The 26,104-nt window shown below is 40.2% G+C and overlaps 4 protein-coding genes across 6 annotated transcripts; 1 reads left to right on the top strand and 3 right to left on the bottom strand.

The window, feature by feature from the left end:
- The first annotated feature begins 105 nt into the window (after positions 1-105).
- eloal (elongin A, like) lies at positions 106-25,016 on the top strand. 3 transcript variants are annotated; one of them, XM_049737027.2, is made up of 11 exons: positions 106-648; positions 21,283-21,339; positions 21,412-21,524; positions 21,610-22,405; positions 22,474-22,573; positions 22,653-22,820; positions 22,922-23,019; positions 23,323-23,503; positions 23,669-23,783; positions 24,503-24,600; positions 24,796-25,016. In XM_049737027.2, exons 1-11 carry the CDS (start codon positions 499-501, stop codon positions 24,855-24,857), a joined length of 1,938 nt encoding a protein of 645 aa, XP_049592984.1. In that variant the 5' UTR covers positions 106-498; the 3' UTR covers positions 24,858-25,016. The 3 variants fall into 3 exon arrangements, with proteins under 3 accessions (XP_049592984.1, XP_049592985.1, XP_049592986.1); XM_049737028.2 differs by lacking the exon at positions 106-648 and adding an exon at positions 19,730-19,884; XM_049737029.1 differs by lacking the exon at positions 106-648 and adding an exon at positions 20,096-20,116.
- elovl5 (ELOVL fatty acid elongase 5) lies at positions 955-6,542 on the bottom strand. Its single transcript, XM_049737036.2, has 8 exons — positions 6,388-6,542; positions 4,235-4,298; positions 3,921-4,108; positions 3,054-3,131; positions 2,752-2,923; positions 2,547-2,671; positions 2,273-2,407; positions 955-1,851 (listed from the first exon to the last, which is right to left on the bottom strand). The coding sequence occupies exons 1-8, from the start codon at positions 6,388-6,390 to the stop codon at positions 1,750-1,752; spliced, it is 867 nt and encodes a 288-aa protein (XP_049592993.1). The 5' UTR covers positions 6,391-6,542; the 3' UTR covers positions 955-1,749.
- Positions 7,357-13,929, bottom strand: gclc (glutamate-cysteine ligase, catalytic subunit). The gene is made up of 16 exons (XM_049737032.1): positions 13,346-13,929; positions 12,827-12,939; positions 11,173-11,355; positions 10,822-10,935; positions 10,663-10,721; positions 10,456-10,592; positions 10,252-10,326; positions 9,615-9,731; positions 9,369-9,507; positions 9,181-9,293; positions 9,004-9,096; positions 8,826-8,930; positions 8,659-8,740; positions 8,472-8,578; positions 8,206-8,326; positions 7,357-8,020 (listed from the first exon to the last, which is right to left on the bottom strand). Exons 1-16 carry the CDS (start codon positions 13,493-13,495, stop codon positions 7,839-7,841), a joined length of 1,890 nt encoding a protein of 629 aa, XP_049592989.1. The 5' UTR covers positions 13,496-13,929; the 3' UTR covers positions 7,357-7,838.
- On the bottom strand, positions 15,483-19,091 carry klhl31 (kelch-like family member 31). Its single transcript, XM_049737031.1, has 3 exons — positions 18,956-19,091; positions 17,114-18,316; positions 15,483-17,029 (listed from the first exon to the last, which is right to left on the bottom strand). Exons 2-3 carry the CDS (start codon positions 18,286-18,288, stop codon positions 16,294-16,296), a joined length of 1,911 nt encoding a protein of 636 aa, XP_049592988.1. The 5' UTR covers positions 18,289-18,316; positions 18,956-19,091; the 3' UTR covers positions 15,483-16,293.
- Positions 25,017-26,104: the final 1,088 nt, after the last annotated feature.

Below are 26,104 nucleotides of genomic sequence, written 5' to 3'. Positions count from 1 at the left end.
ATAGTACACACTACATCACATCATAGTGTTATTAAATATCAGCAGGAGAACGTCAAATGTTATAATCCTTTTTTTTCCCCTGAGAACAACATGGATGGATCAAACTGGATTTCTAGAGCAGGGAGGCAAGAAGTAGTTTTAAATGTTTCAATTGTTTCAAGCCACTCAAATGTAGAAGCAGTTTTGTGACCATTTTCTTAGAGCCAAATTATTAGAACGTAATTTTGATAATATTTTTGGGGTTTAATAAGGCAGAAGCATGCTTTAGAATAGTTATATGCTTAAGACTGGATATAATTTAAGTACGCTTAGGATACGTGTGATTAGGACAAAAGAGGCCCCGGAAGTCCGCGGGATCAATGAAGGCGTGTTTTTTTTGGCCTTGTCCGTATCCGGTGCTGTATGGGATCTACGGTGATTTTGCTAAATTATGTGAACCTTCTGGTCTGTTCAACTGAGATGACACTCAGAGAGTAAACTTCAGCGAACGACTCTGAAATGCAAGAACTTTCCATGAAGTCTGTCAAACTGGTCGGGAAGCCGCCGCGTACGCCAACGACAGGCAACTTGTGCAGCAAGAGACGAGCGTGGACAGGAATTAACACGGGAGCGAAAGGAAACAATTGTGAGTACTCTGAAGCAATGACGGTAAGTAATGCATGCATTGGATAAGCCTCCTCATTTGTCTATTGTAGCAATGTTGCAAATTGTGACAAAAACTGAGTGCTTTGCTGACATAATAGTTTGACTTTAATGCTCGCGTGTGCATCAGTGTTTGTTATTGATCACTCATATCCTGCCACGCCTTTCCGGATGAGACCTGAACTGTCTTTTGCATCTGAGCACATAATCAATGTGTATTTTATGATTGCTTTTCTACACAAACATGACCTATTTCTATAGTTTTTTTTTTTTTTTTTGCAAAAGATATTTTATTCAAGGAGAAACATCATGTGAAGTACCTGAATGCTTTTATTTGTCGACTTGTGCAATTTATAACCGGAAACGCATCAATTTTTTTTTCTACAATAATTATAAGTATGATGTGTATCATACTTGGTAAGACTTCCTGCGCGAAATAAACCAAGAGGTTGTCTGCCTGTGTGATGGTAATCAAGCACACCTCTTCTGCTTTAAGTGTAATAAACATGAACATGATTACTTTCCATTCTTGATGATATTAAAACACAGTCAAGTCAGGCACAGAGTGAACCAGCATCAGTGTGGTGACATTAGCACTAGCAACCAAATAAACAGGTCCATGAAGGCACCGCATCTACAAAAAAAAAAAAAATTCAAATAATCTAAAAAGTGGTGCTTATAGTGTTGCATGAGATTGAACTCTTAATAAATTAAATACATAGGGTTGCTGCATAACACATTAAAAATGAGTGCCAACGGATTTGGTTAATGTTTCATATCAGTGTGTCTACTGTGCAACTATTTGACCAGAAGCATCTTGCCCTGTCCTGGCCGGCCTCTGCAAAAGGACATATAGTATTTAGAGATTACGTAACAGCACAAGCAGGACACAAGAAGCGCGCTCTTGTTACATGTCAAGGACGGTCCAAAACGCTGCGTGCTTCAAATATAAAGCACGCTTACCGGAGCTTTTTACCTTCAGTCATTCGGTTTAAATTGAAGGCGCAAATACTGTAATTGAAGGCGTAGACCATGACCTACTGGACTTTACTTTTTGATTTTTAGCAGCATTAAGCAAGGTTGGGAGTTGCCATGGTTAATCCAGCCTCAGTTCTTCTTGATTTTGAGCACCGTGTTCCTTTGTGAGTGTCCGTTGGTAGACAGGGAAGCGCCGTTCTGGAGCTCTGTGGGCGTGTGTTTCTTGTACGTCTGTTGAAAGGCCAAAGCAAGCACAAGATGATTGTTAAAATGAAGGACAGAAGATACATATTTTCAAAAGCTGTCATGTTTTCCTAGTTTGAAACCCTAAACCTATTTTGAAACCCTACTGTGGAACCCCAAGGCCTGTTTGAAACCCTAACCCTGTTTTTAAATCCCAGTTTGAAACATTGACCCTAATTTGAAACCCTACTTCAAATCGCTAACCTTAGTTTGAAACCCTACTTGGAAACACTAACCCTAAATTGACACTTTATAATTCATAGCTATGATGTTTCAGAAAGATAATTCACCTGTTGCCAAATCCTAATTCATAAATACAACACAAACTAAATAATAAACCATCTAAAAAGCATCTCTGATTTAAAAAACAAAAAAATAATTTTCTAAGGGGGGTATCAGACAAAATGACCTGAATGTAGAAGTTGGAAAAGAAGACAATGAGGGTGATCATGTAAACAATTTGGAAGTAGAGCCATCCAAAGGGTACACCACACGGCCAGATGATGGCACACAGTGTCTGCAACATCGTTAAGAAGAACTGGATCTGCAGGGGAAACATGACACACACACACACTGCAGTTAGAAGGTGACGAGAAAGACAATATTGATCCGAGGCCCAAAATATCTAATGGATACACAGATGTGTTTTTGCCTTGACTTGAAGTCACATTTGACTAGCTTACCAGCTGGAGCTGCGTGATGTACTTCTTCCACCAGAGGTACGGGCGCACGGCGGGGATGGCTGACAGGCCGTAGTACGAGTACATGACCACGTGGACAAAACTGTTGAAGGTAGGCCCGAAGTAGGCTGGAAGACACATGAGTCCTTACAGTCCACAAGTGATGTCGCAATCGAATCATAAGCGATATCTTCCATCCATCACTCACAATGACCACATGGGAGCCAGTTGATGACAAACCACCAAATGTTGAACATGCTGACGTGGTGGTAGACGTGAAGAATGGTGATCTGGTGATTGTTCTTTCGCAGAATGAAGAAAAACGTGTCCATAAACTCAATGGACTTGGAGAAGTAGTACCACCACAGAACATTCATGATCTGAGGAAAACACACAGTGGTCAAAGGCAAATTAGCACGTATTGCAATCTGGGAAGAAGAAAAATAAATTTCTTAAAAACAATACATATTTTTCCATTGGCCCATTACAAGTATGCTGCGACTCATTCACCTTGTTGTCCACTTCTGGTGCGCTGTACGTGTTCTGGCAGTACAAGTTGTAGCTGCTGTTCCACACAGCAGACACAAGCTGAGGACAAAAATGAGTCAAGGTATATACATTGCATTTCACAGTATCAAATCTGCAACAAAATAAACACAAACAAACTGAAAGTGAAAAACAATCCAGTGGGCTTTAGAATATTTTCTCGGGCCTAAAAAGAAGCGCAAAATCTTCTGTTTCCTCATTTGAATGAGACTTCCTGCGGACAAAGGAACTCAACTCAGTTAAAAGTAAATTGTGAAGTGTAATTTAATGCCGAATCAACAAATCAATAATGATCAACCGCCCGTGCGGAAGAAGCGAAAGATTCAGTAGTGATGAATAAATGAACAGTTCTTCTTTTTTTTTTTTTAATTTGTGTCCTGACCGCAGCTTGATTTTCTGTAAAAAAAATCCTGACCAATCGTTTTGATTGCAATCACTGTGTACTTTGATTATCAGAACACGCAACACAGGGTTTAATGAACCTTGGCAATGCAGATGGGGAGGCAAGAAGTCAGCCAGAAAAGGCGGAGACATACGTTAGACTCACATTAAAAAAAAAAAAAAAACAAGTGATCTTGTATTGTGATTCACAAGAGACCACAAGTGATCTCCAAAATTTCTAACTACATCTCCAACACAATCTGTGGTGATTAGGTTACACGATTTGTAGCGGGACGTCCTGGAGTCGGTTGCCTGACAACAAGCCCCAGAGCCATCCAATAGCCTGATTGATTTGATCATGGGTTAGAAAAAAAGAATCAATAGTTAACTGACCCAATGGAGTTTGAGTTAGTTTGTAACAAAATTCCATCATCAGTGGCTGCGACGTACCTGGTAGAACATGCCGAGCGACAGGAGCGTAAGGCCCATGTTGTAGACCACGAGGAGGCCTTTGCACGAGAACGCCTGCCTGTGCTTCATGTACTTGGGTCCCGTCCACACCACCACAAGATACACAATGGTGAGGGCAACTGTCGGCGAGTAGTTGTCGAGCAGCGGCCAACCACGCACCCGCTGATCTGAAATAATCATAGGGAAGATTAGATGAACAAAATTGACGACCTACCAGCATTGCTCAATATTCGTATTTAAAGTTGCATTGTAATTAAATCAGGCTACCAGATGACATCATTACATTGACATACCACGGGGACCCAACCATGACTCCAACAGGATGTTGAATCTTTGATCCAAGGCCTCCATGGTTACCTGAAAGTCATAAAACAACAACAGATACAAAAGTGAATTATCAGCCTCTACGTAAGACAACAAAGGTTCCCGTTGGTGGTATAAACACAGAGGGATTACAGAATAATATGATGAATTGTCCGTCAAATATAAGCCTCGAGGAAATTTTTACAGAAATAAAAAGGCACTGTTTACAGAAGTACAGTTTACATTCTTTCCATTGATATAATATCACACTTTCTATTCAATATCAGCCACAAGCAATTTGCAATACCAGCAAATTCTTCCTCTATGGTGAAAGTGCACGATTGTCCCCAGCGACACATTCACACCGACATACATGCCTTTTATGACATTTATTATTTTTATACAAAGAGGGGCTTAAAGTTGGTTTGGCTCATGACAGATTTGTGCGGGTCAGGGGCCATGTTCAGATTAAAAGCACAGGAGGGTTACAGATTACGACAACCTTGGATGAAGCGACACAAACGTGCGTTGAGGGTTATCAAATTCAGCAAAAACATGAACATTTAATCCGCATGTGTCCTCTGCACAGTCATTGAAATACCGGAGCGCACGGGTGACTTTGTTTACTTGATTTAAGACCAAATGTATTCATAGCCATCTCTGGTCAGTGGTTAACTACTTCTCAAAGGCCATTAATATTGTAAGTCAAAATTTTATAGAGAACAAGTTGAGTTACTTTGTCTTACTCTTTGTTTGAACATGTGAACTGTACTTTTTTTTTCAGTTTACTGTATTGGCCCGAATATAAGACGGTGTTTTTTGCATTGAAATAAGACTGAAAAAGTGGGGGTCGTCTTACATTCGTGGTCTAGACATTATACCCATTCACAACGCTACATAGCGCCAGATATCTTTAAAGCGAATGCTGAACTTAATTCCCCAGGCCAAAGCGAAGAATAAAAATAAAAATAGCGGTAGCACGAAGAAGAAAAATAAAAAATAGCGTTAAGAAAGAAAAGAGAAGAAAATAAGAGAAGAGATAATAGAAAATGGAGAAACAGTAGGTTTATTTACATTTCAAAAAAAGTGAAACCTGAAGCCATTCATTTACAAATGTGATTGCATTTTAGTTTACATATTTAAATGTTCAGATATTATTAATGTGATAGACAGTTTTTGCATGATTTGAATGAGGCAAAATTACCTGATTTTTCTCTCGAGTATATTGTTATAATCATTTGTTTCGGATGTACTGTAATTATCTTCTGTATAAAAATTAAATTTGCTGTTCAAAAAGTCTTTTTCCAAACTTGAGTCTTGAAAAAGAGGGGGTCGTCTTATAATCAGGGTCGTCTTATATTTGGGTCAATATGGTACACAAATCTATATCTCTATGCATTGGCGCCTTTCAAAACAGATGGATCAGTGTTTACATGTTCAGATAAAACAATCACTGAATGAAAATAAACAATGCAGTATTATTTTTCTTTCTTAAAAATATAACAAAATGTGGTAGGTTGGGGGAAGGAAGCCCTAGGCTTCGTCTCCCTCCTTGCACTGTTATTTGTGCTAAACACTAAACTAAACTAAACTAAGTGGAGCAAATGAATGGCATTTTCATTCATTCCAATGGGGAAAGTTGAGTTAAGATATAAATGATCTGACTTAAGGTTATCACAGGTTGAATAAAACTCAATTAAAGCAGTACAGTATTTCAACAAACTTCAAAGAGGGATTTAATGCGAATTGGTCATAAACTGCCAAAACAAAATGCTTAATGCAAAGAATATCAAAGCTTAAGTTGAAGATATCCAGCAGTATTAAATGTTGTTGGTAAAATGAATTTAATACGTGTAATAAATTACAATCTGAACTATTAAAATGATGTGCAGACAGATAATAGCTATTATAAAGCAACTAGTAAAGTGTGATAATTCGCATCAAAGTCATACATTCAGCTTTAACCCCTGGTAACAACAAAATGTTAAGCGCTCGTTTTTGGCCACTTCTGAGTACTTTTCTGACTAAGTTAACAACACAACACACGCGCACGGTTCTAAACGCATCTCGCACAGGATACAGATCACGTCGCGATTTCACTCATCAGCTCAAGTGACATATTGCGAAGAGGGTTTGCACTCACCATCAAAGTCCCTGAGCCCACGGACGGACACAAGAATGGACGCGACACGGACTGTGCACTCTCACCTCTCTCTCTCTCTCTCTCTCTCTCTCTCTCTCTCTCTCTCTCTCTCTCTCTCTCTCTCTCTCTCTCTCTCTCTCTCTCTCTCTCTCTCTCTGTCTGACTCTTTCTCTCTTTCTGACTCTTTCTCTCTCTTTCTGACTCTCTGACTCACTCTCTGACTCACTCTCTCTCTGACTCTTTCTCTCTCTCTGACTCTCTCTCTCTAAAAGAAGACATGTGATGTACTGCGCGTTTACATTACGGCACAAAATGCTAGGAGTTTCATCCAGTACAGTTGCAATTTAATGAAAGTAATATTTAATAGTTTAAGAAATAAAAGGTGTTATCATTTGGAAATTTTCATTTTTCTGGCCCCTTTATGCCACATGCCCCACTAGGTAGGCAGGGTGACAAAAAGCACATCGAAAGCTGGTACAAAATATTGGCCAAAATAAACATGAGCAAGGAACAAGGACATCAATGTGCAGAGGCTTTGGTTGGGTTTGGTCTTTAGCTCACTGCTTCCATCTCGTGGATTAAAAAGGCCCTGCATTATCGACAGGGGGGGGGGATTTATAAGGTGCATTCACTGCTTTTTCTGTCAGAACTTATGTAACATGTTAGACCTCACCAGTCGCAGTTAAGCCTAGGGTCACTGAAGGGCTACCCAGAAATGTCCATTAGTCCAGTTTTAGGATTCATCCCAATTATGTTTATTGTTACTATAATTGTGGCTTTTGAGGGGGTTCATGCAAAAGGGGAAAAAAATGTGCCCCCCTCCTGTGCTTATTAGATCAAAATATTTAAATGACTTGTACTGTAATGCTTCTTTTCTAAACGTTTATCATAACAGTCACTCAAATTACATAAGGGCACTCAGGTTGTTACTGTGAAGAAAACGGAATCTCTCTAAAACAAAAACATGTAGATGTTTCATACAGATTTATTTGAAGCAGCAACATGTACACCGCCTCCACTTGAATGTCTGCAGCTACATTTCAGAGTAAAGACAGGACATTTTGGTAGAATCAAACGAAGCTTGTCCCCAAAGTAAAAGAAAGCTCACACAGATGTAGTGACACAAACACACAGCACGCTGTGTTAATGTTGCACCAGTACAGTATTAACAGTACAACTCTTTGCTGCATTTAAATCATCACTCAAGGGATTTCCAGAGAAAAATAAATACGCCATTTCTATGACATAACCTTAACCACGTCTTAATCCTATTAAAATAGTGTCCATTCATACAAATCTGATCCAGTTTATGTACAGTACATAGATTGCTTTGATTCTGTTTTGTTTTTAAAATCAGTACTTCATCATATTTCAAAGAGCTGACCGATTTCAACTTGAGCCACATAATTTGGTCGTTGTCTAAAGGATGTTGCCACAGCAGGGGAAGCTTCTCACTTGACCTTGTTGACAGGCTTCCCAATGAGCTCCGGGCATTGTTCTTGGCCCCTGGCAATTCTGTTGCACCTCACGAAGAGGTCATAGTTGATCTTGTCACTGATGACGCTGTCCTGCTTGTACTCGGGATGCTTGGCCACAAACTCCCTCATCCACTTGGCCATCGTCATCAGCTCGCCTGGACAGCAAAATCGAGAGTGAAGCTTGTAGTCTTGTACTGGCTTTATCGGTTGCAAAATGTATTTATGTAGCAGATTTAAAAAAAAAAAAAGTCCATCATCTTGAAAAGTTTAATTGCATCTGTGATTGAAAATATCAAAACTTGGTGGACCGGTGTTAAACTTGTGGTTCAGCAAAATTTACCTGAGGCGCGCTTCTTGATAAGCTTCAGGTAATTCAAAATGGTGCACCTGGTATCCACGTCAACCTCCATGTTCTCCAGATAGCAATTGAGGATGGGGATGAGCCCTTGAAAAACTCCCTCCTAGTAATTCCAAAATAAAGCAACAATCACAGGATGCTACAACAGTTATTTGAGCACCCCAATATACGGTGTGTGCCATTGGATAGGCACCAAGTGCTGGAAATTGATGCCCCGCCCCCAAACGTGTGTGGGAGAAAACCCTTACTTTTCCATTGATGATAGTGTTGATGCTCATTAGCACATACTCGTTAGCTCCGTCCATCTCCAAGCCGTTTTGCGCCGAGGAGGTGCCATCCAGGCCTGGGTTACATCCTGTTTGAAGACAAATATGTTGTTGTGCGACCGCGCCAGACTGAACACACCTCAAACGTCACACTCTCCTTGCTGGTCACCTTTGAAGATGTCCTTTCGGAAGTAGAACATTCCCTCCTGCACAGCGTTCCTCTTCTGTGCCACTTTCAGGTTTTCGTCCACCTGGTGATAGAAAAGTCTGCATGAGAAGACAAATAAAGAGCGAGCAAAACTTCAATGGACTTAGTCAACTAAAACCTCTCTTCACCTTGGATAAGGGGATGAGGAAGTCCAGTTTGTAGGACAAGATGACTCTGGTGAGCAGGACGACAAAGACAACATAGGCAGCATTCTCAAAATCGGTCAGCTGCACCTGCGAAGAGAAATAAAATCTGTCTCAGTGATTTTCATTTCAAACAGATCAGACCTGAAGCTGCACTACTTACCTCCATTGGGCGGAACTCAACTCTCCAACCAATGTCAGAGTTGGGAGGTGGTGGTTTGAACCTCATTGTCTGCCAGTTGGTGGACTGGAGGTTCTGTCAAATATCACCAAAAAGAGTTGACGTCTCATGTACAACGGAAGACGAGCGCTCATTTCCACGCAGGCACTAAAGCCTCACCTCAAAGTGGTCCGACTCATTTTCGTCATCCTGGTTCAATTTCTCCTCGTAGACGCACAGCGGATCTCGGATAAAAAGATGAGCAATGTGCTGGGCCAGCAACTTGTCGATTCCTACAAGGAGTTTTGCCACGTGGAGTACATTTTAGATCAAGACTACAGGTGACTCCATACGTGTACATTTCATACCTGCACCCAGCAGCTGCTTGTAGATGTCCTCATCTATCGTTAAGTCGATGTCGTTATACTTGTCGCCGCATTTAGACAAGTAGCTGTCGATGGAGTCGTATCTTGACTTGAAGATTCTATATTTGTTGTCTTTTAAAGGCTGTAGTGTAAAAACAAGCAGTCATACAACTGATAACGTCTCCCGCATTAGCTTTAACTGTGAACAATGGAACCATTTGTAATGAAAAAGTTGTCTGTGTGGCTCACCTTGAGTCCACGTTCTTCCTGTGTCCTGTCATCCACTGAGGCAGAAATAACCCCCCAGCGACAATCGATGTCTGACACGTGGCCTCTGTAGAAGGGGGAGGCCGCGCTCAGCGCCATCTGCATGCACACAGTCATAATAGCACGGGCAGCGTTTAAATCATTAGAGCTGCAATGCATTGTTGATCCCTGTGGTGATATTTGGTTAAAGCGACAGGACAATGCAATGTTTGAGTCGTATGATTTGTTGGTCTCAAATGTTAAAACTTAGTTTAAAGCCTCATAGCATGCATAAGAAATCTTGTGGTAATCAAATCTATCCAAATAAAAAAAATCTAAAAATATTGTTGGTTATGAAATCCAAATTTTAAACAAAATGATAAATAGTTGTTAGAAATAACATCTTTACAAACTCAAAATTCTAACATCAATTTTGTGAACCAATCACTAATCCATGTTGCTCTGATATATTATCTAGTTTATTACAATTGTACATTTACCCCATTTTATTGCTATATTAAATTCCACACCACCTTCTAATAATCTCAAGTCATAAAAGTTACGTACATTATTGTTAAGATCAAGGTGAGTGACAAAGAAGAACAAACACAAGTATCTGGCACATGCTTTATCTACTCACCACTATTGGGCAGAATGTTGCTAGTTGGTCATAAAGATATCTTGCCTCATCAATGCTGCAAGCTTGGAAGGTAACCTGTAATGGAATACACCAATTTAAAGTTTGTTTGTGGCAGGATTAATGCCAGCGATTCCAGACCAGATTGTGGCATTTTATCTTTGAATGATAAAAATTAAAGGTGGTTTGAGACGGCGATTCGCCTACCTGCAGACAGCAATTGCCCATCCCGAAGCCCATGGCGTCCATGTAGATGTGGTCAGGCAGTGCCGCCCTTGCCGACTCCCCGTCATCGCCGAGTAAGTCCTCCACAAATGGAGACGGCGTGCACTTGTCTTTGAATACTAAAACGCAATTTTGTTGGCTTTACCATTGGGATCAAAAGGAATTCATGAGAACATCATTGAGACTTACTTGGTACATTGATTATGACTTTCTCTCCTCGTCTGTGACGAATGTTCCTGGTGAGGGTGCTGAAAAGGTAAGGCCACACAAACAGTCATCTACAACTGCCAAGCAAAAAAAAAAACATTTCAACATTTGTAGTATCATGACATCACAGTTGGTACCTACCTGAATCTTGGGTGTGTGTTAATCGCTTGATCGGGGAAAAAGAGTGACTTTGACACTCCACTCTCAACAGGCGTAGGTGGGTATTCAGGCTGCGTGAAACCAGGGCAACCGAGCCTAAAAAACAATGACAAATGTATGAAATCAAGAAATATAGTCGGCATTGAAATGTTTTTTGTGTGTTGCGTTTTCGACTATATGTTTCTGCTATTAGGGGTGGGCGAGGAGAAAATTCTTATATTGGAATATATGGGTTTTAATTTAAAATGATCTGTCATTATTTTTTTTTGGGGGGGGGGGATTTTTTTGTTAAAAATACTAGTAGTGAAAAATCCCTATCTTGTATGTTTGCACCTTGGGAATGAGGTGATTGTGCATAGAATTTCATTGTGGTTGAGGACAGAAGAGGCCTCTTGTCGTCTCTTCCTCATGTTGCTCTCGACCGTGTTAAACTCGGACATGGTTCCACCGTATGGCTGCCCCGGAGTTCCTTCTATCATGTAGCTGCCATACTCTGGTCTCCAAAGCGTGGGGTGGCTGCACAAAGGAAGAAAAGACACACACATATATATCATTTTGTTAGTTATTGTACCATTTTCATTGCCACCAAGGTTTCACTTAAGATGGCAGCACAGATTTTGAACAATGTGGCAAGCACAGCACAAGGAAGCGTGCACAAACTCTATTGCGTGGCCTTCCTATGGAAACTAAGTATTATAAATTCAGTTTGGAATTGTGCCTGAAACATTGTAAAGGAAGGCCGGGGACTGCCTGCCAACCGGATGTCTATTCAGCATGAGAACATTATCTCCTTACATTTTTAGTGAATTGCTTAACCGTTCAAATGATGCAGCACTAGTTCCAAGCAAAAGGATTTACCTTGAGGAATTGCACAACAAACCAAAGTAAAGGAACGTTATTGGAGAGATGCTATTCAATACCTGAGGACGTTTTAGTCGTCTGTATGACTGTAGAATCTATTTTTGCATGCGGATTAGATCTGTATGCTTGTCACGCATGTGACTAAAATAAAGTGCCGTATTGAGGGAATGTCATCTGGTGGGGTTGTATTGAAAATATATTAAACAAAATATGTATTTATTTTAGAGCTTTATTGATCATAAGATGATTTTAAAATGTTCGTTTTCAACATCCACATTAGAAATCCAAAGCGTATTTTGTCATTCACATAACTGACACGTTGCCACACACAAAAAGGGCAGCATATGTCAAGCGTGAGGTATGTTGGGCTTTACAATAAGGAGGAAGGTGAAGCCTGGCGACTGGAAGTGATGCATCTGGAGCACTTCATATCGTCACGCACATCTGCAAGCACTTATGATTACACAAAAACATCCCCACACTGAAATCTATAGAACAGAAGTTAAGGCGAAGAATAAGACTATTGAGGTCAACACAAAGGACAGTGAGATCCTCCCACTGAAACCGGAAGAATGATCAGGGTTGAACAGTTTTGCATGTCTCATTCATGAATGGGCATAGCTGTCAGCCACATTCTGCATGTTCAAACTGCTCAAACCTGCATTGTTTACTTTTCACAAGTTAGTGCATTGGACCTTGAATGGTACGAACACTAGGGTGTGATGGCAATTAGTTAAGAATGTAAATATGTAACAATGCTAGTGTTACACATGTTTCATGACAATAAATATGTAACTACAGCACAAGAGATTTTACAAACTATAGTAGACAGTCTAAAGTCCACCTCACACTGGAGAACTATACCTTAAAATTTAGACAACTTTGTGTTTAAACCTTCATGCGTGACATCAGTGAGCCTAGTTAAGGAGCTACTACGGTTGTGCATCTCCACAAAAACAGGTGTAAAAACCTAATTTACCCTTTTGATTAAGTGTGAAGTCTCATACAAGCACACTGTAAGAAAACAATTAAAATATTTCAATCTTATAAAGCTAAATGGCCAAACAATCTATGGAGTGAGAAACACAAGCAGTCATAGGCAAAAGTTTCCTTTTGCTTCACTTACTTGGGATTGATCTTTTCACCTTGGCCTTGGAGGGTATCTAAAACGTCACCGCTATTCAACACCAGTCGAACCTTTTCACCCTTGTCATCCAGTTCCACCAACATGTATTCCACCTACAAATAATAAAAATGAATCAGAAAATTCTGAGCAATGCTGCATGACAATACATTTATATGTTTTGCTCCACCAGTCTAACTATGATAACTCATGAGTGTGTGTGCATTTCCTTGACTTTTGAACAAGCTCCACTTGTAATCCCTCTGTCTCAAAAAGGGCTTCATCTATAACAACAGCATTCCACATTGTTTGAAATCACATTCCACATGACGGATCAAAGTTAGTGACGACAACGACAGCTTGCATACTTTTATTGATTCGAGCGCACCGTTATTTTAATAGCTTTGCTCACTTGTGTTTAAATCTTGACTTGTCAGTGCGTCAGTAAAATACGTCCCCAAAACAATGAAGCCAAATCAACAGTAGTCTATCTGGTTCTCTAAATGAAAGAAAGAGTTTTACCTCATCGCCCCATTTGAGTACATCCTTCTGTCGGTCCTTTAAATTGTTGTAAATGCTGAGAAATTGAATTATGCCGTGTGCTCGGATGTAATCAGCATACTTCTTGGTATTTTCCCAGTTCAGCGGAGATCCTTGAGTCAGTAAGCCCATCTCGCAGACACTCGGTCAGGGTGAGACGACGGTCGATTGCCTTCTTCTGCTAACTCACTCCGAGTGCTAGCTAGCTTGGTCGGTCTAACTTGTGGCCAGCTGGCATAGAGTCGCACACTCGAAAACCAAACCGGCGGGATGATCCTTAATTTACTCTTCGGGACAGTGTTGTTCAATTAGATTACCCTGTTTTGGACTTAAAAATTGTCCCCCAGAAGAGGCAAAAAATGGCTCTTGCTCATTACGTGCTAGTATCTCCTTAGCCAAAAGAAACGCTGTAGATGCAACGATGCTCGGCGAAAGCACTTTGTGGCTAACTCTCACTTGCCTGCTCGTTTTTAAATATGCACTTGCATATATGTCTTGTGGGTTGAACCAATTTTGCTGTTGTTACGGAACCAACCCACTTCAACAGTGTCGTACTTAACGGACGCTCCCCCCTCTCATGCATGGCGTCACTATGACTCAGCATTTATTCAAAAAGCTACCCTCGAAAAAATATTGAAAAGTAATACAAATAAAAGTCAAATAAATAAATGATCATTGTAAAAATAACATAATAGTACTTATTATTATACTATTACTATACTGGTATTATAAACTGGAAATGTCTCAGGATTTTGATTAAAAACGAATATTAAACTGAGTCCTAAATATCCATTAAGAGGTTTGCTTTTAAACAAATAAGATTTTTTTTTACATTTTGAATTTTGTTTCTTCAGTCTTAGAAAGATCATCTATGATTAATAATAAAGTAAATATTTTTTTTTTTTTTGCCTCAGGAACCTTGCCCTTATTGTTGTAATCTCTCTGGAAGACAAAGTAAACAAAGCATGACACAGCAAATATTCTGAGGCATGTTGTACCTGTAAAGTGCTGAGAAAACATCTGACCCAAATAACACTGTGGTTTACTTAATAACAGAATGAATTGCCCTGCAATTAGGTGGCAACCAATGCAGTTTGTACCCAGCTTCCCACCCAAAGTCATCTGAGATAGGATTAAGAGGCAGCATAGAAAATAGTTTCATAAATAATAGAGCATACTGTTGTTACGACATACTTTTGTTTTTTGCTCAACTTTGGTAAGTATTACACTCCTTTTTATATGCACATATACTTCTTGTTCAATGAAGCTGGATAAAGCAAAGCTGGTTTAGTTTTATGTCAACAAATCATACACACTTAGGAACTAGACCAGGGTCTCATATACAGTACCATATAGCTTACATCCCCTGACCCAAGAGCATTTGTTTCAGCGTGCTATGACATTCTGAAAACAAAGCTCAGAGGAACTCTTGTAAAAATACCCCAAAAATGTATATGAAATGTTCAAGAAAAATCTTAGCTGATGCTTATCGAAAATAGAAGAGAGCATGAGAAAATGATTAGTAATGCTTACTCTAGAGGAAGGGGTGGGGCTTAAAAATAAGCAAGCTCAGGTAAAGCTCTTAAGATAAGACAGACGAGTCAAATATCCTCAAACATAAGATGTTTTTCAGAAAACTGGTTAATTTTTTATGTCAAGATTTACACTGTAAGATGAACGCCAAAATATTGAGGGGGTTTTAGACCATTCAAAAGAGAATCATTGTTATGTATTTTGTTCAGCATGACATAATGTTTGAAAGAGCAGAAACTTGTAAATAATCTTTTGCATAAATGCGTCAAAGCAATCGCAAGTTTGCAAACATGCAAAACTGCATTTTTGATGCCTCCACATGATTGAGAACCAGTCCTGGGTGTCGTCTACCTGTGGCTGGAGGCCAGTTGGGATAGTTTGCAGCTACCAGTAACACTCAAAAATGTCTCAGATGGGTTTATGTATTTATATTTGACAAAAAAACGGTGATATTGAAAATTTGATCTCAGTCGATTATGATCCAAAACATAACAGAAATGTTGGGTAGATGGAACTACTAGTCGATAATCCCTGTAATAAGAATGCTGTTTAAATAAATATCCGTTTTAATAAATGAAGACAACAGTTCTGTGAACTTCTTTAATTTAAAAACAACAACAAAAATATCATGAGCAATGAGGGAAATATTTAAAACTCCCAAGACAGCTCAGGCAGAAATATTTGTCTCCAGTTACAATACACAGATACTCTTTTTACATTTTCCTCAAGACATTCATTCCTCATCCTTACAACATTTGCCAGGAGAGCCTGGTCTCCCCCCGCCCCCCCCACTAGTTAGTGTTTTTGAAATTGCCTAAAACGCTCCATCGCAAACACCTACGCCTGGTAGGTGTTATTCCAACATGAATACCATCTACTTATGCTGTTCAAGTATCTGAAAGTCACAGTAGAAGTCCCCCTAAACTTTCTTTTGAAATAAATATTAGCGATGTGAACACATATACAGTATGATTGTCATGGTGTTGGGTAAATAGAGACAAACAAATTTCTTCACATTGTAACTTTAATTTCAGTGAAAGATTCTTTATATGTGACAGAATGAAGGCAAATTAAATGCTAATATCTGTATTGGCCCCTTTGAAAAAATAACTGCCTAATAAAAAGCAAACAATTGTGATGGCTATCGCTATGACCAGTTTGTCTGCATCATAAACGTAACGAACCTAATGATACCAAATATAACCATCCATCCAGCCGCCAAATTGTAACTTTAAATGTCTCAGTTAACACTTTATTTGCTCCTTTATTAACTTTAAAGACTCCATTAAAAACCTTTCAAGTGCTCACCACAGGGAGTTATGAGATCCAAGGCTTACGTAACAGACAACCTGAGGCCAGGAAGCGTGTAAACTACATTGTTGTAAGGATTTTACTGCTTATATACTGACCGGCGCAGATGAAACTGAGCTGGCTCTAGACTCTCGTGTTGTTTTTCGAGTAGGGATGTTGACGACGCAGCACGAAATGCCAACCGTAGCTTCTGGCAACTCGTCGTCCTCGGTCCATTCATTGATGTCAGCGTTGTACACCTGAATGCACTTCTTGTACTTCTTCTCACCCTCATTCCAACCCCCAAGGACATATACGTTGCTGTTCAAAACGGCAATGCCGGCCGTGCTTACGCCGGTGTGAAGAGGAGCGCAGTAGCTCCACTGCCCGGTGTGAGGGTTGTAGCACTCTACGGGCAGGACATCCACCCTCTCCCCACGACCCCCGAGCTGACTGCCACCGATGACGTAGGCGCGATCTCCTACCGTGGCAGCGCAGTGCCAACCACGAGGCGAGCTCAGACTGCTCTTATCTTGCCAGCAGTCAGTGGATGGGTCATAAGAGCACACGGCCCTGGAGTAGGCATTGTTGATGTAACCTCCTGAAACGAGGATCTTTCCGTGAATGACTGAGCTGGCGTGACAGCAGCGGGGCACCTCCATGGGGGCTTTCATCTGCCACTGGTTGGAAGACGGCACATAGCACTCCACCGATGCCTGAACACCGTCGGTGTTACGCCCGCCGACAGCGAACAAAAGGCCGTTGAAGGTGCTGAGACTGAAGTGGGTGCGCCGTTGAATCATGTTGTTGAGATGAATCCAGGTGTTGAAGCGGGGGTCATACCTTAAGAATGTCAAGGTGGTTAATACTTTCAAAGACTAAACAAACCCTCGTGACAAATGGTGACATAAGAGATTGTTTCTTTACCTGCAGAAGTTACTGACGGCATGCTTAGCCTGGTTCCGTGCGTCATTCTGGTCCTCACCCCCTGCCACATATAGGAAGCCATCCATCATTGCCACGCACTGATTAAAGCTCTTTGCTGGCATTTCTGTCAACCGATTCCACACATTGTCCATGTCCCTGTAGAGGACGTCCTTGCTGAGTGATTTCTCCGTCAAAGCGGGGCGTCCTCCGATCGTGAGTATCACCTTGAGGCCGCCGCGCACCTTGGTTCTACGGGACTGAAGGATATTCTGTTGGTATGGCAGCAGGTGATAGTTCATGGCGTCCACGAGGAGACGGTGACACTCATGGTCTTGCATCATTCTCGGAACACTCTGGATGTGGTTAACCAAGTCTTGGGCGGAGATGGTGCCGAAGCGAATGTGAGTTAAGAGATCGGCGGCGTACTTTAACCTCTTCTCATCAAAGTCCAACCACTTCATGGCGATCTGGAAGGCTGTGACCTCGGAGGGAAGCTGCAGGGAATCATCCGAGAGGAAGTCGCTGATCTGCTCGTAGGTGAGCTTCAGGAACTGCTCCATCTCTGAGAACTCAATGAAGTTCTCTCGCATGTACTTCTGCGCCGCCGCCTTGGTTTCTTTGAGAGCGTAGGCATCTGCGATGTTGGCAACATACATGCAGTTCTCAACGCTGAGCTCCTGCATGAGGAAGTCACTGCACATCTTCACTAAAGTGCCGATCTGAAGGAGCATGGCCGCGGCGATGGTGCTGCCGATGCTGTAGAGCGACAAGGTGAGCTTTCCAGAGTACGCGTACGTGATGCTTGTGGCAAGACCCACTGGTGAGAGGTCATTCAAGTCGATCTTCTGCAGGGTCGAATCCTTTTTCAAGATGTTGCGTATGTACTCACTGCAAGAGGCCATGACAACCTTATGGACATCGAAGGACTTTGACTTGGTGGCAACCGTTAAATCACAGAGGAAATTGTCGTTCCTCATGGTGCTCAGACCCTCCAGAAGGTTGGGGGCATACACAGAATCTGTAACCTCGGTTGAAATGCAGCTGAAGCCATTGCCACCCTCCAACAGTGTGTTCAGCCCGTTGATCTTGTTGACAGGGCTGTCCTCAACCATGATTGTCATCTCATTGATGTCTCCTTTATTCTTCTTGGTCGTCTTGTTCTTTTTGGGGGCCATGGCTGAGGTAGCAGAGTACAACCCAGACCTTTTGAAAATATAAACACAACTTGTCACATTTGGACAAAACAACGTTTATGCTTTAAATTTGAATGACCAAAAACAAATTATCACTGACCATTATCTCTCTGGCCCAGTCTCAAAGTGAACATGGTAAAATACTCAAGTCGCTCCTTGGAAAAGTATCTTTAGGCACTAGTGGGGACTGACACTTTTGAAACAGCCCTCGTTGCATCTGTCACATTTTATCAGTCGTATGTCCAGGAATAGCACACACTGGAAACAGCTCACCGCTGATGTTCCTTTTATAGACTTTGAGGCATCAGCAGCCGGGCCTTGTGTGCTCTCAAACTATTTTGGTTTAATATAGAATTGAAACTACTACTAGTTGTAACTTGTATTGAATTACTTTTTAGTCAGCACAATTTTAAAAAATGCTTAAGAACAATTAATTAACACAATTCACCCAGCATGCTGTCAGTATGTCACTATAAGAAAAATACAGAAATTAAGTGGTTCGACAACTTCAGGCATGGCGTATAACCACCGAAGCGGAAATTAAAGGGTAAGCAATATGTTTTTCACCATTTCACCATTCACCAAGTTATAATATACATTAAACATGACAAGCATGAACTTTACACATTTGAAAATAAATTCCAAATACCTGAAGAATGAAGTTGAGGCTGGGGGGGAAAAGGGAACTTGTGCCTCCACTTACTGGAGCAGGAGAGAGAGACCAGCAGTCACCCACGCTGGAAGAGAAATCCTCACTAACTCCTCCTCTTGGGGAGTGGATGTCAATCACACATTGCGAAATGCATATGGCAGGGGGTAGACACAAACTACCCACCTCCAAAACCCCAAACGATAACCTATAACATTTGTCTGTATCAGCACAATGCATCATTGGACACATTGTCCATCTTCTTTAGGTGCATTGTGGGACACATTGAATGAACTTTATAAAAAGCACTGAAACCCTGAAGAGCATTGGTTGGAGTGGTGCATAATCATTCAGTAGTTTTAGTTTAGAAAAGGTTGACAGAAGGTTATAGTCAATTTTGGCTTCTTTGTGAAATCTTGCACACTTGACAAATTGACGTTTTTAACCTTTGTAAAAAATTGGAACCAGGGTGACAGAAACTAAATGACTACTGCTGACCCTCAGTGGAAAGCAAAACAAAAATTATGATCCCCATTTATTCAACAGTTGGTAAGTAGGATAAATCAAGTGGCTGTAATTTATAGCTGTACAGAAAGGATCACAAAAATCGATTAAAGCCATTTGTGACAAATATATATCGTTTGTGTATACTATTGAACATTCCAAATTCCACGTGCATCAAGTGTTACAATGACATCATAATAACAACTTCCCCGTACGTGACGTCACACATATGACTGTAACTGGGACTTATCACAGGAAACTAAAGTGGCCGTTACAGCTTCCGTTACTGATAATTAGTGTCGCCCGTCCGTCAGGTGTGTGTGCACGCTCACACACGCCGCACAGGGATGGCAGGAAGCTCAGACGTGGTGAAGAGAGTCTTACGCTTCAAACTTCAGCTATCAGATTCGCCACAGTCTGCCACGGTAGCGAACGTTTTATTCTTCCTATATTCCTACACGTAGGCCGCATCAAACGCACCATTCATTTATTACTGTATCAGCACTTGATCGTGATGAGTTCAGTGACGCTCCCTCACCAGGCTACGCAGCCATCGCGTCGTGTAACGTTGGAAAAATTATTTTGTTGCACCAGAAATTACGTTTAACTCAGCACGGAATGATAAACAGTTCGTATGAATGCATTTCTGGCATGCATGTACGTACCTGTTTTAAAAATAACAAAAATAATATTGTGCGTGTATGTTTTTAAATTGGATAAGAATAAATCGGAAGTAATTAGTGCACGCAATATTAATTTAAAATGCGAGAATAGCTCATTGAAAACTTTTGATTTGAAATATGGTAACAGTTTACAAATTAAAAGTCTATATTGGTACCACCAGGTGAAAATGTAAAAAAAATTGACTTTTTAAAATTTATTTGGCTAATAATTAACAATACAGCTTGCTTGCGTTCACTCTCCTTTTCAAAACCATGTTGATTATAAACATTTGGCTAGTTTTATCATGTGCACAATTTTGTAATATTTACATTTTAATGTCAAATCACTAATAAGGGCAAGGCGGTGCACCTATTTTACATTACCTTTATTAATAATTTTTAGCGAGGTTGCTTGGAAACAGTCACCCACAAGTAACCATTATGCAATAATTTTTCATTAGATTTATAAATAATTATATTAACTTAGACTAAAAGCGAAGCAAGGTTTTCATTTCAATATTGTGAAAATCCACTCGCTCATCATCAAGGTCTTAAAATTTGAACATACACAGTAATAACATTGTCTCAATAACCCATCTGAATGGATACAAGTACTTTAGTCCAATGCAGAAAAAAATTCTTAGTACATGAAATTGTCTACTATAAAGTATAGTAAGGAGTTGAGTCAATGCCATGCACGTGGCTGCCTCAGTGGTGTCAGGCTACGTAAATGGGAGGTGGTTTGCTGCTAAAAATTGCTGCGCCAGTTGCCAGTTGTTTAATTTATGTTGTCCACCATTTCTATCAGTTGTGACATCCTCCACATCTCCAGGCCTTTTTACAACTGAAACATTCAAAGTAGATGGTATTAAACTATGTAAATATGCTTAGCTTAAAGCCGCACACTTTGTGTAAATGTAAATAATGTATGTTAAAGGCCAGAGGGCTTGTCCATTTATAGCTGGGAGTAAGAGGGCGTGAAAGATTCCCATACTTAGCTTCAACTTTGAATGCACAATCAGCAACTGTGGCAATCCAAACCCAGAATGCCATATTTGGTGTGTCAGGTTTTGTGTCGGATTAAAATTTGTGTTCACTAACAAAATATTTCTGTTTTAAATGTTTAAGTTGCATTCAACTTCTTTATAAATTTTATTTCAGGTTCTCAAGATATTACAGAAGCTCAACCATCTAGACATCACAGTAGATGTTCTTGCTGTAAGTGGCCAGTGTTTGGATGTGAATTTGATTTCATCGTCCATTCATTAGTGTTTGCTCTCTACGAATTAGGAAACTGGAATCGGGAGAACTGTGAATTCCTTTCGCAAGCACAAAGAAGCTGGAGAATTAGCCAAGTCACTGGTCAAAGGTTGGAAGAAATTAATCCCCAAGAAGTCAACAAGGTGTGTGTGACTTTTTTTTCCCCCCAACTGAACAAAATACAATTTAAAATGTATTATGTTATATATATTTGTCTCCTAAATGCAGTGATCCAGAAGATGGAAACATATCAGACAATTTGTTCATCAGTGACCAAAATCACCTAAAAAATGGAGCCCATATAGTAGAGGATTTCAACAATAATTGCAAGGATTTAAAAAATTTGACTGAAAAATGTCATATTGAGAAAATACATGATCCTAAAAACAAAAAGGACAAGTGCAAAACAAGTGACAAAGATGACCCAAAGACATTGGGAAATGGCATCTTGAGTTTAAAAAATGCTTTTCTCGAGGACAAATGTGATTATTCTGTTTCCAAGCACAAGAAAAATGGAGATTGTAAATCTAGGTCTTACCATCTGGCACAAGTGAGACACAAAAGTGGCTTAGATTGTGGGGGCTCTTCTTTGAAAAGAAAGAAAGACAAGTCAAAGCCATCAAAGAAACCCCAACGGGACTGTGCGGAAACCTCATCCCATGACAAACCCTCCGAAAAGTCCCCTGATTTAAATAATGCTCGACTGGACATATCACCAAGTAGCTCAGACAACCAAAACAGGAAAAGGAAGAAAGAGCAGAAAGAAAGGAAAGATGAGTCTGAACATGATGACGTTTCAGAACCCTCAAACAAAAAGGCCAAAATACAGCAAGAAAATAGTGAGAGTGAACTGGAGGAGCCATCCATGTCTTTTGAATCGTACTTGAACTACGACCAAGAGGTCTCAAAGAAGCATGATCGCCCCAGAGGAAACAAAATATCTAAAAGGATCAATATTGTCATAAAGGAGCTGCCTCCTGTCAAACACATCGAGTCCCCGAGGATTCCTGTTTCTCCCAAAAAGGTCTTTCACTAAAAGTAAACATTTTGCTTTTGAACAACTGGTTAAACTTTGATCAACTTGGATTTCAGATGTTTCTGGAATCTCCGAAGGACCATCTTCACATTCCTATACCTACCTTTCTACCGGAATGTGACAAAGCCTCCAGTTTTGAATACCTCGAGAAGAAAGGTATCGCACGTCCCAAAAAAAACGATGCATTCTACTTAACTAATATATAAACCTGACATTTTTGTTGCTTGTTTTTAAGTTGAGAAGGAGCCTGATTTCGAAGACCTACCAGAGGACTCTACATTCTTCACAGGCCAGCGGCTAAATAAAAAAATGCAGGTCTATTCTGGAGCCAAGACTGTCTTCCTCCCTACGATGATGAGCTTGTACCAGCAGTGTATCCGCACGCTGCAAAATAACATTAACTGTGAATGAGGCCTAACGTTTTTTATTTTTTTATTTTAATCATATTTTTTAACAGATATTTTGAGGTTCTGTTGGTTTTTTGTATCTTTCTCTTTTTGTCAGTGCTCTATGAAACTGGCGGAGTCCCATTTGAAATCCTTGAGCCGGTATTGGAGAAGTGTACGCCGGAGCAGTTACTGCGTATTGAGGAATGCAATCCGGTAAGAAGAATTTTAGAATAGACCTTGGAACCAGACGCCTGCCGAAGCCTCTTCTGTGTAGTCTGCATAAATCTCCTAACTGCAGTCTTTTATTGCTATTGTCACACAAGAGGAAATAAAAGCCACAATGTCTTACTCACTTTGGTTGAACAATAGCTTAACATTCTGACCTCATAAACAGCGAGTTGCATTTAATGGGCCGTCGATGAGCAGACCTCCTGACTACATAGTGAATGATTCAAATGTACAGAATATTTCTACATTCAAGTTGGAGTGTGGAATCTTTATTGTTTGTGTTTTCAGGTCTACATCGGAGTGACAGACCACTTGTGGGGGAAACACTGCCAGAGGGACTTCAAGGATGCCAAACTTCAGCAGTACGAGTCGTGGAAAGAAATGTACATCAGACTTTCTGAGGAGCGGGAAAGAAAGTTCCAGTCGTTGGCCAAAAAAATCATTTTGGATCATTCCAAGAAACCTAAAGGTGTGCACAAGATTTAAAAAAAATAACACAAAATTCACAACTCGAAATCTTCTCATCAGATCCTTAATTCTTGTCAATACTAATATTCACAGAGTTGAAATTTGAGACAACTGTTGTTGATTTTTAATTTTTTTTTTAACTTGCACTTCCCCTGTCTCTGTTCAGGCCGGCAAGTGAAGATGGCATTTATTCACACTGTTGCTAAGCCACCGAGAGACGTGCGTATCCAACAAGAAATCCACGGCACTGCGGTTCAGCAGCCTCAGCAACCCAAGAGCAGGTATGCGTTGACTCTCCTAAATTATTTGAGACACTGATAGTAATGTCTGAGCTCAAGGTGCCTAATTTAAGGCTCATAAGTTAAAAATTTGAATAAATGCTGAGACAAACGGGTCTTGTGCTACGCTTCGACAGGAAGTGGATATAAATAATCTATGCGCTCCAAGCAGACCAGAAGTTTGTCAGGAAAAACCTACGAGAACTTCAGAACTTTATTTGCAGTTAATCAGAGGCCTTTGAATGGTGGCCTGTGTGTGCTGACTCCCATTTAACATGTTACAATGAAGGTTAATTTTGAACCCAATTTTGTTATGTAATAGGTTATTCTAACAGAAAAAGGTTATAAATTAACTAGTTTGATCTTTATGCTACAAATTTGAACAGTGTGTAGACTATATATGCACTAAAATGAATGGTCGGTGAGCACTTACCACACACTTTCCACACATTTTTCATACACGCCCTTGGATTATTTAAACCTGTCAAGTTTTCTTAAGAGACTGTTTTTCTTGTTATAAGCAACTCTTGTCATGTAGCATAATAGCATAATTGGTTCAGACGCAAATCCACTGTTAGCGAAGCAATAAAAAGAATCATAGTGCGTGTTTTCAGAAACTGTCATAAAATGACTTGGCCAACTATCAGGCTTTAGTGGTCGGGGTCATGCTTTAAATTGGCTTAAAAGTACAATATTTCTGCCAACTTGTGTTTTATACACAGTGTCAAGTCCCAGGACAGCAGATCAAGACTGAGCAATGAATCCGCAAAGAACAACAGTAGCAGCAGCAGCGGCACACAAGACCCTCGCAAGAAAACAAGTGAGCTCCTATGAGTATTTTGACGGAATTTTGTTGGTTTGTTGCAACTCCTCAAAAAGAGCTGAGTATTTTTATTGCACGGTCATCAGCAGGAAACAATAAATAAGGATGTTTTAATGAGTCTGTAGGCCATATAGCGGACTCTGCCCATTTTATTGCAGCTTGCATAATCTTTTGTCATGTTTGTCAACACAGGGGTGGCGCCAATGATGGCAAAGTCCTTAAAGGCCTTCAAGAAGCAGCTGGGTCGACGATAACTGCAGGCACTTGAATGATCTTGCACTTTGTGTTGTCAGGGTCATTGACACTGTTCACTTTGGATTACTGTGTGACAACAAATCCAACTGAGTACTATATTTCTTTGGAAATGTTATTTTTCCCCACGAGTGAATAATAAACAGTCATAAAAAGCAAAACTGGTCAATTGGGGGGGTATAAATCTCCGAATTACCAAAAAGGGTGTGGCTCCCTCTAGCGGAGTTTGGGGAAATTGTTTCTATACAGTTAAGGGCACAATAGACCCCTCATACTTTTAAATACTACAGTACTGTATTTCAATTAAATACATTTAAAATTGGACTGCCCTCCATGCTAATATTTCTTTTTCTGGTGACTTATTTTAATCCATCTGGTTTCAACCAAGGACGGCTCCAGAATTTTATAAAAATGTTTTATTTATATAGTAATTATGTGGGGCTGCTGCTCTTTCGTTACAGTTGATTTGGAAGTGCCTCAGGTTTTTACAACTAGTCACTTAATTTATCATTGAATCACTGGAGTACTTTCCTGTGGGCAGGACTGAAAACAAAGTGAATGCATTGTATTAAAAAGTAAAAAGGGCATGTTAGTGCGGCAGACTTCCCAAAAAAAAAAAACAAGAAACAGACGACTGCCCGGGGCCCCCACAGCCCTAGATTTGCTCGGTGGTGGACTGGTGATTTTTTTTTAAATTATGATTTTATTTGAGGCTATTCATCATATTTATGATCACAATCAAGATCGTCAGAACAGTACTGTGGCTCTTGCTTCATATCCTGAGGCGCTGTCTACATTAATGTAATGATGCTGATGTGGCACCTATTATTGAGATCACTTCTCAGAACAAAATTAATGTTGGGTTAATGAAGCAGGGCCCATCGTCTTTGGTCATGATGTCGCATCGAGCTACTTAATTTGCCTGAATGAGATAAGATTCCAGGCAATAGAGGCAGTGATGCATAATGATAATTACATTGGCCTACTGGACCCATTCCCAGTGATCCAAGCACCAGCTGGTTCCATGCTGCAATGCTTAGTGATATATTGCAATAATGGTGATATAAAAGTGATATTATTTGATATGATGTGGACATCACAGTACAAAAAACAGACACTGTTTATAGTGTTATAATATAATATAGTATAATATAGTATAGGATAATATATAATATTAATTTTCAGTAATAAATTCCCACTTTAAAGTCAGAATCCTGACTTTAAAGTGGGAATTCTCACTTTAAAGTCA

The sequence above is a fragment of the Syngnathus scovelli genome, chromosome 12 (assembly GCF_024217435.2).
Source record: "Syngnathus scovelli strain Florida chromosome 12, RoL_Ssco_1.2, whole genome shotgun sequence".
Classification (NCBI taxonomy): Eukaryota; Metazoa; Chordata; class Actinopteri; order Syngnathiformes; family Syngnathidae; genus Syngnathus; species Syngnathus scovelli.
The sequence above is the reverse complement of the archived record's forward strand: the minus strand, read 5'-3'. Positions and strand labels throughout refer to the sequence as shown.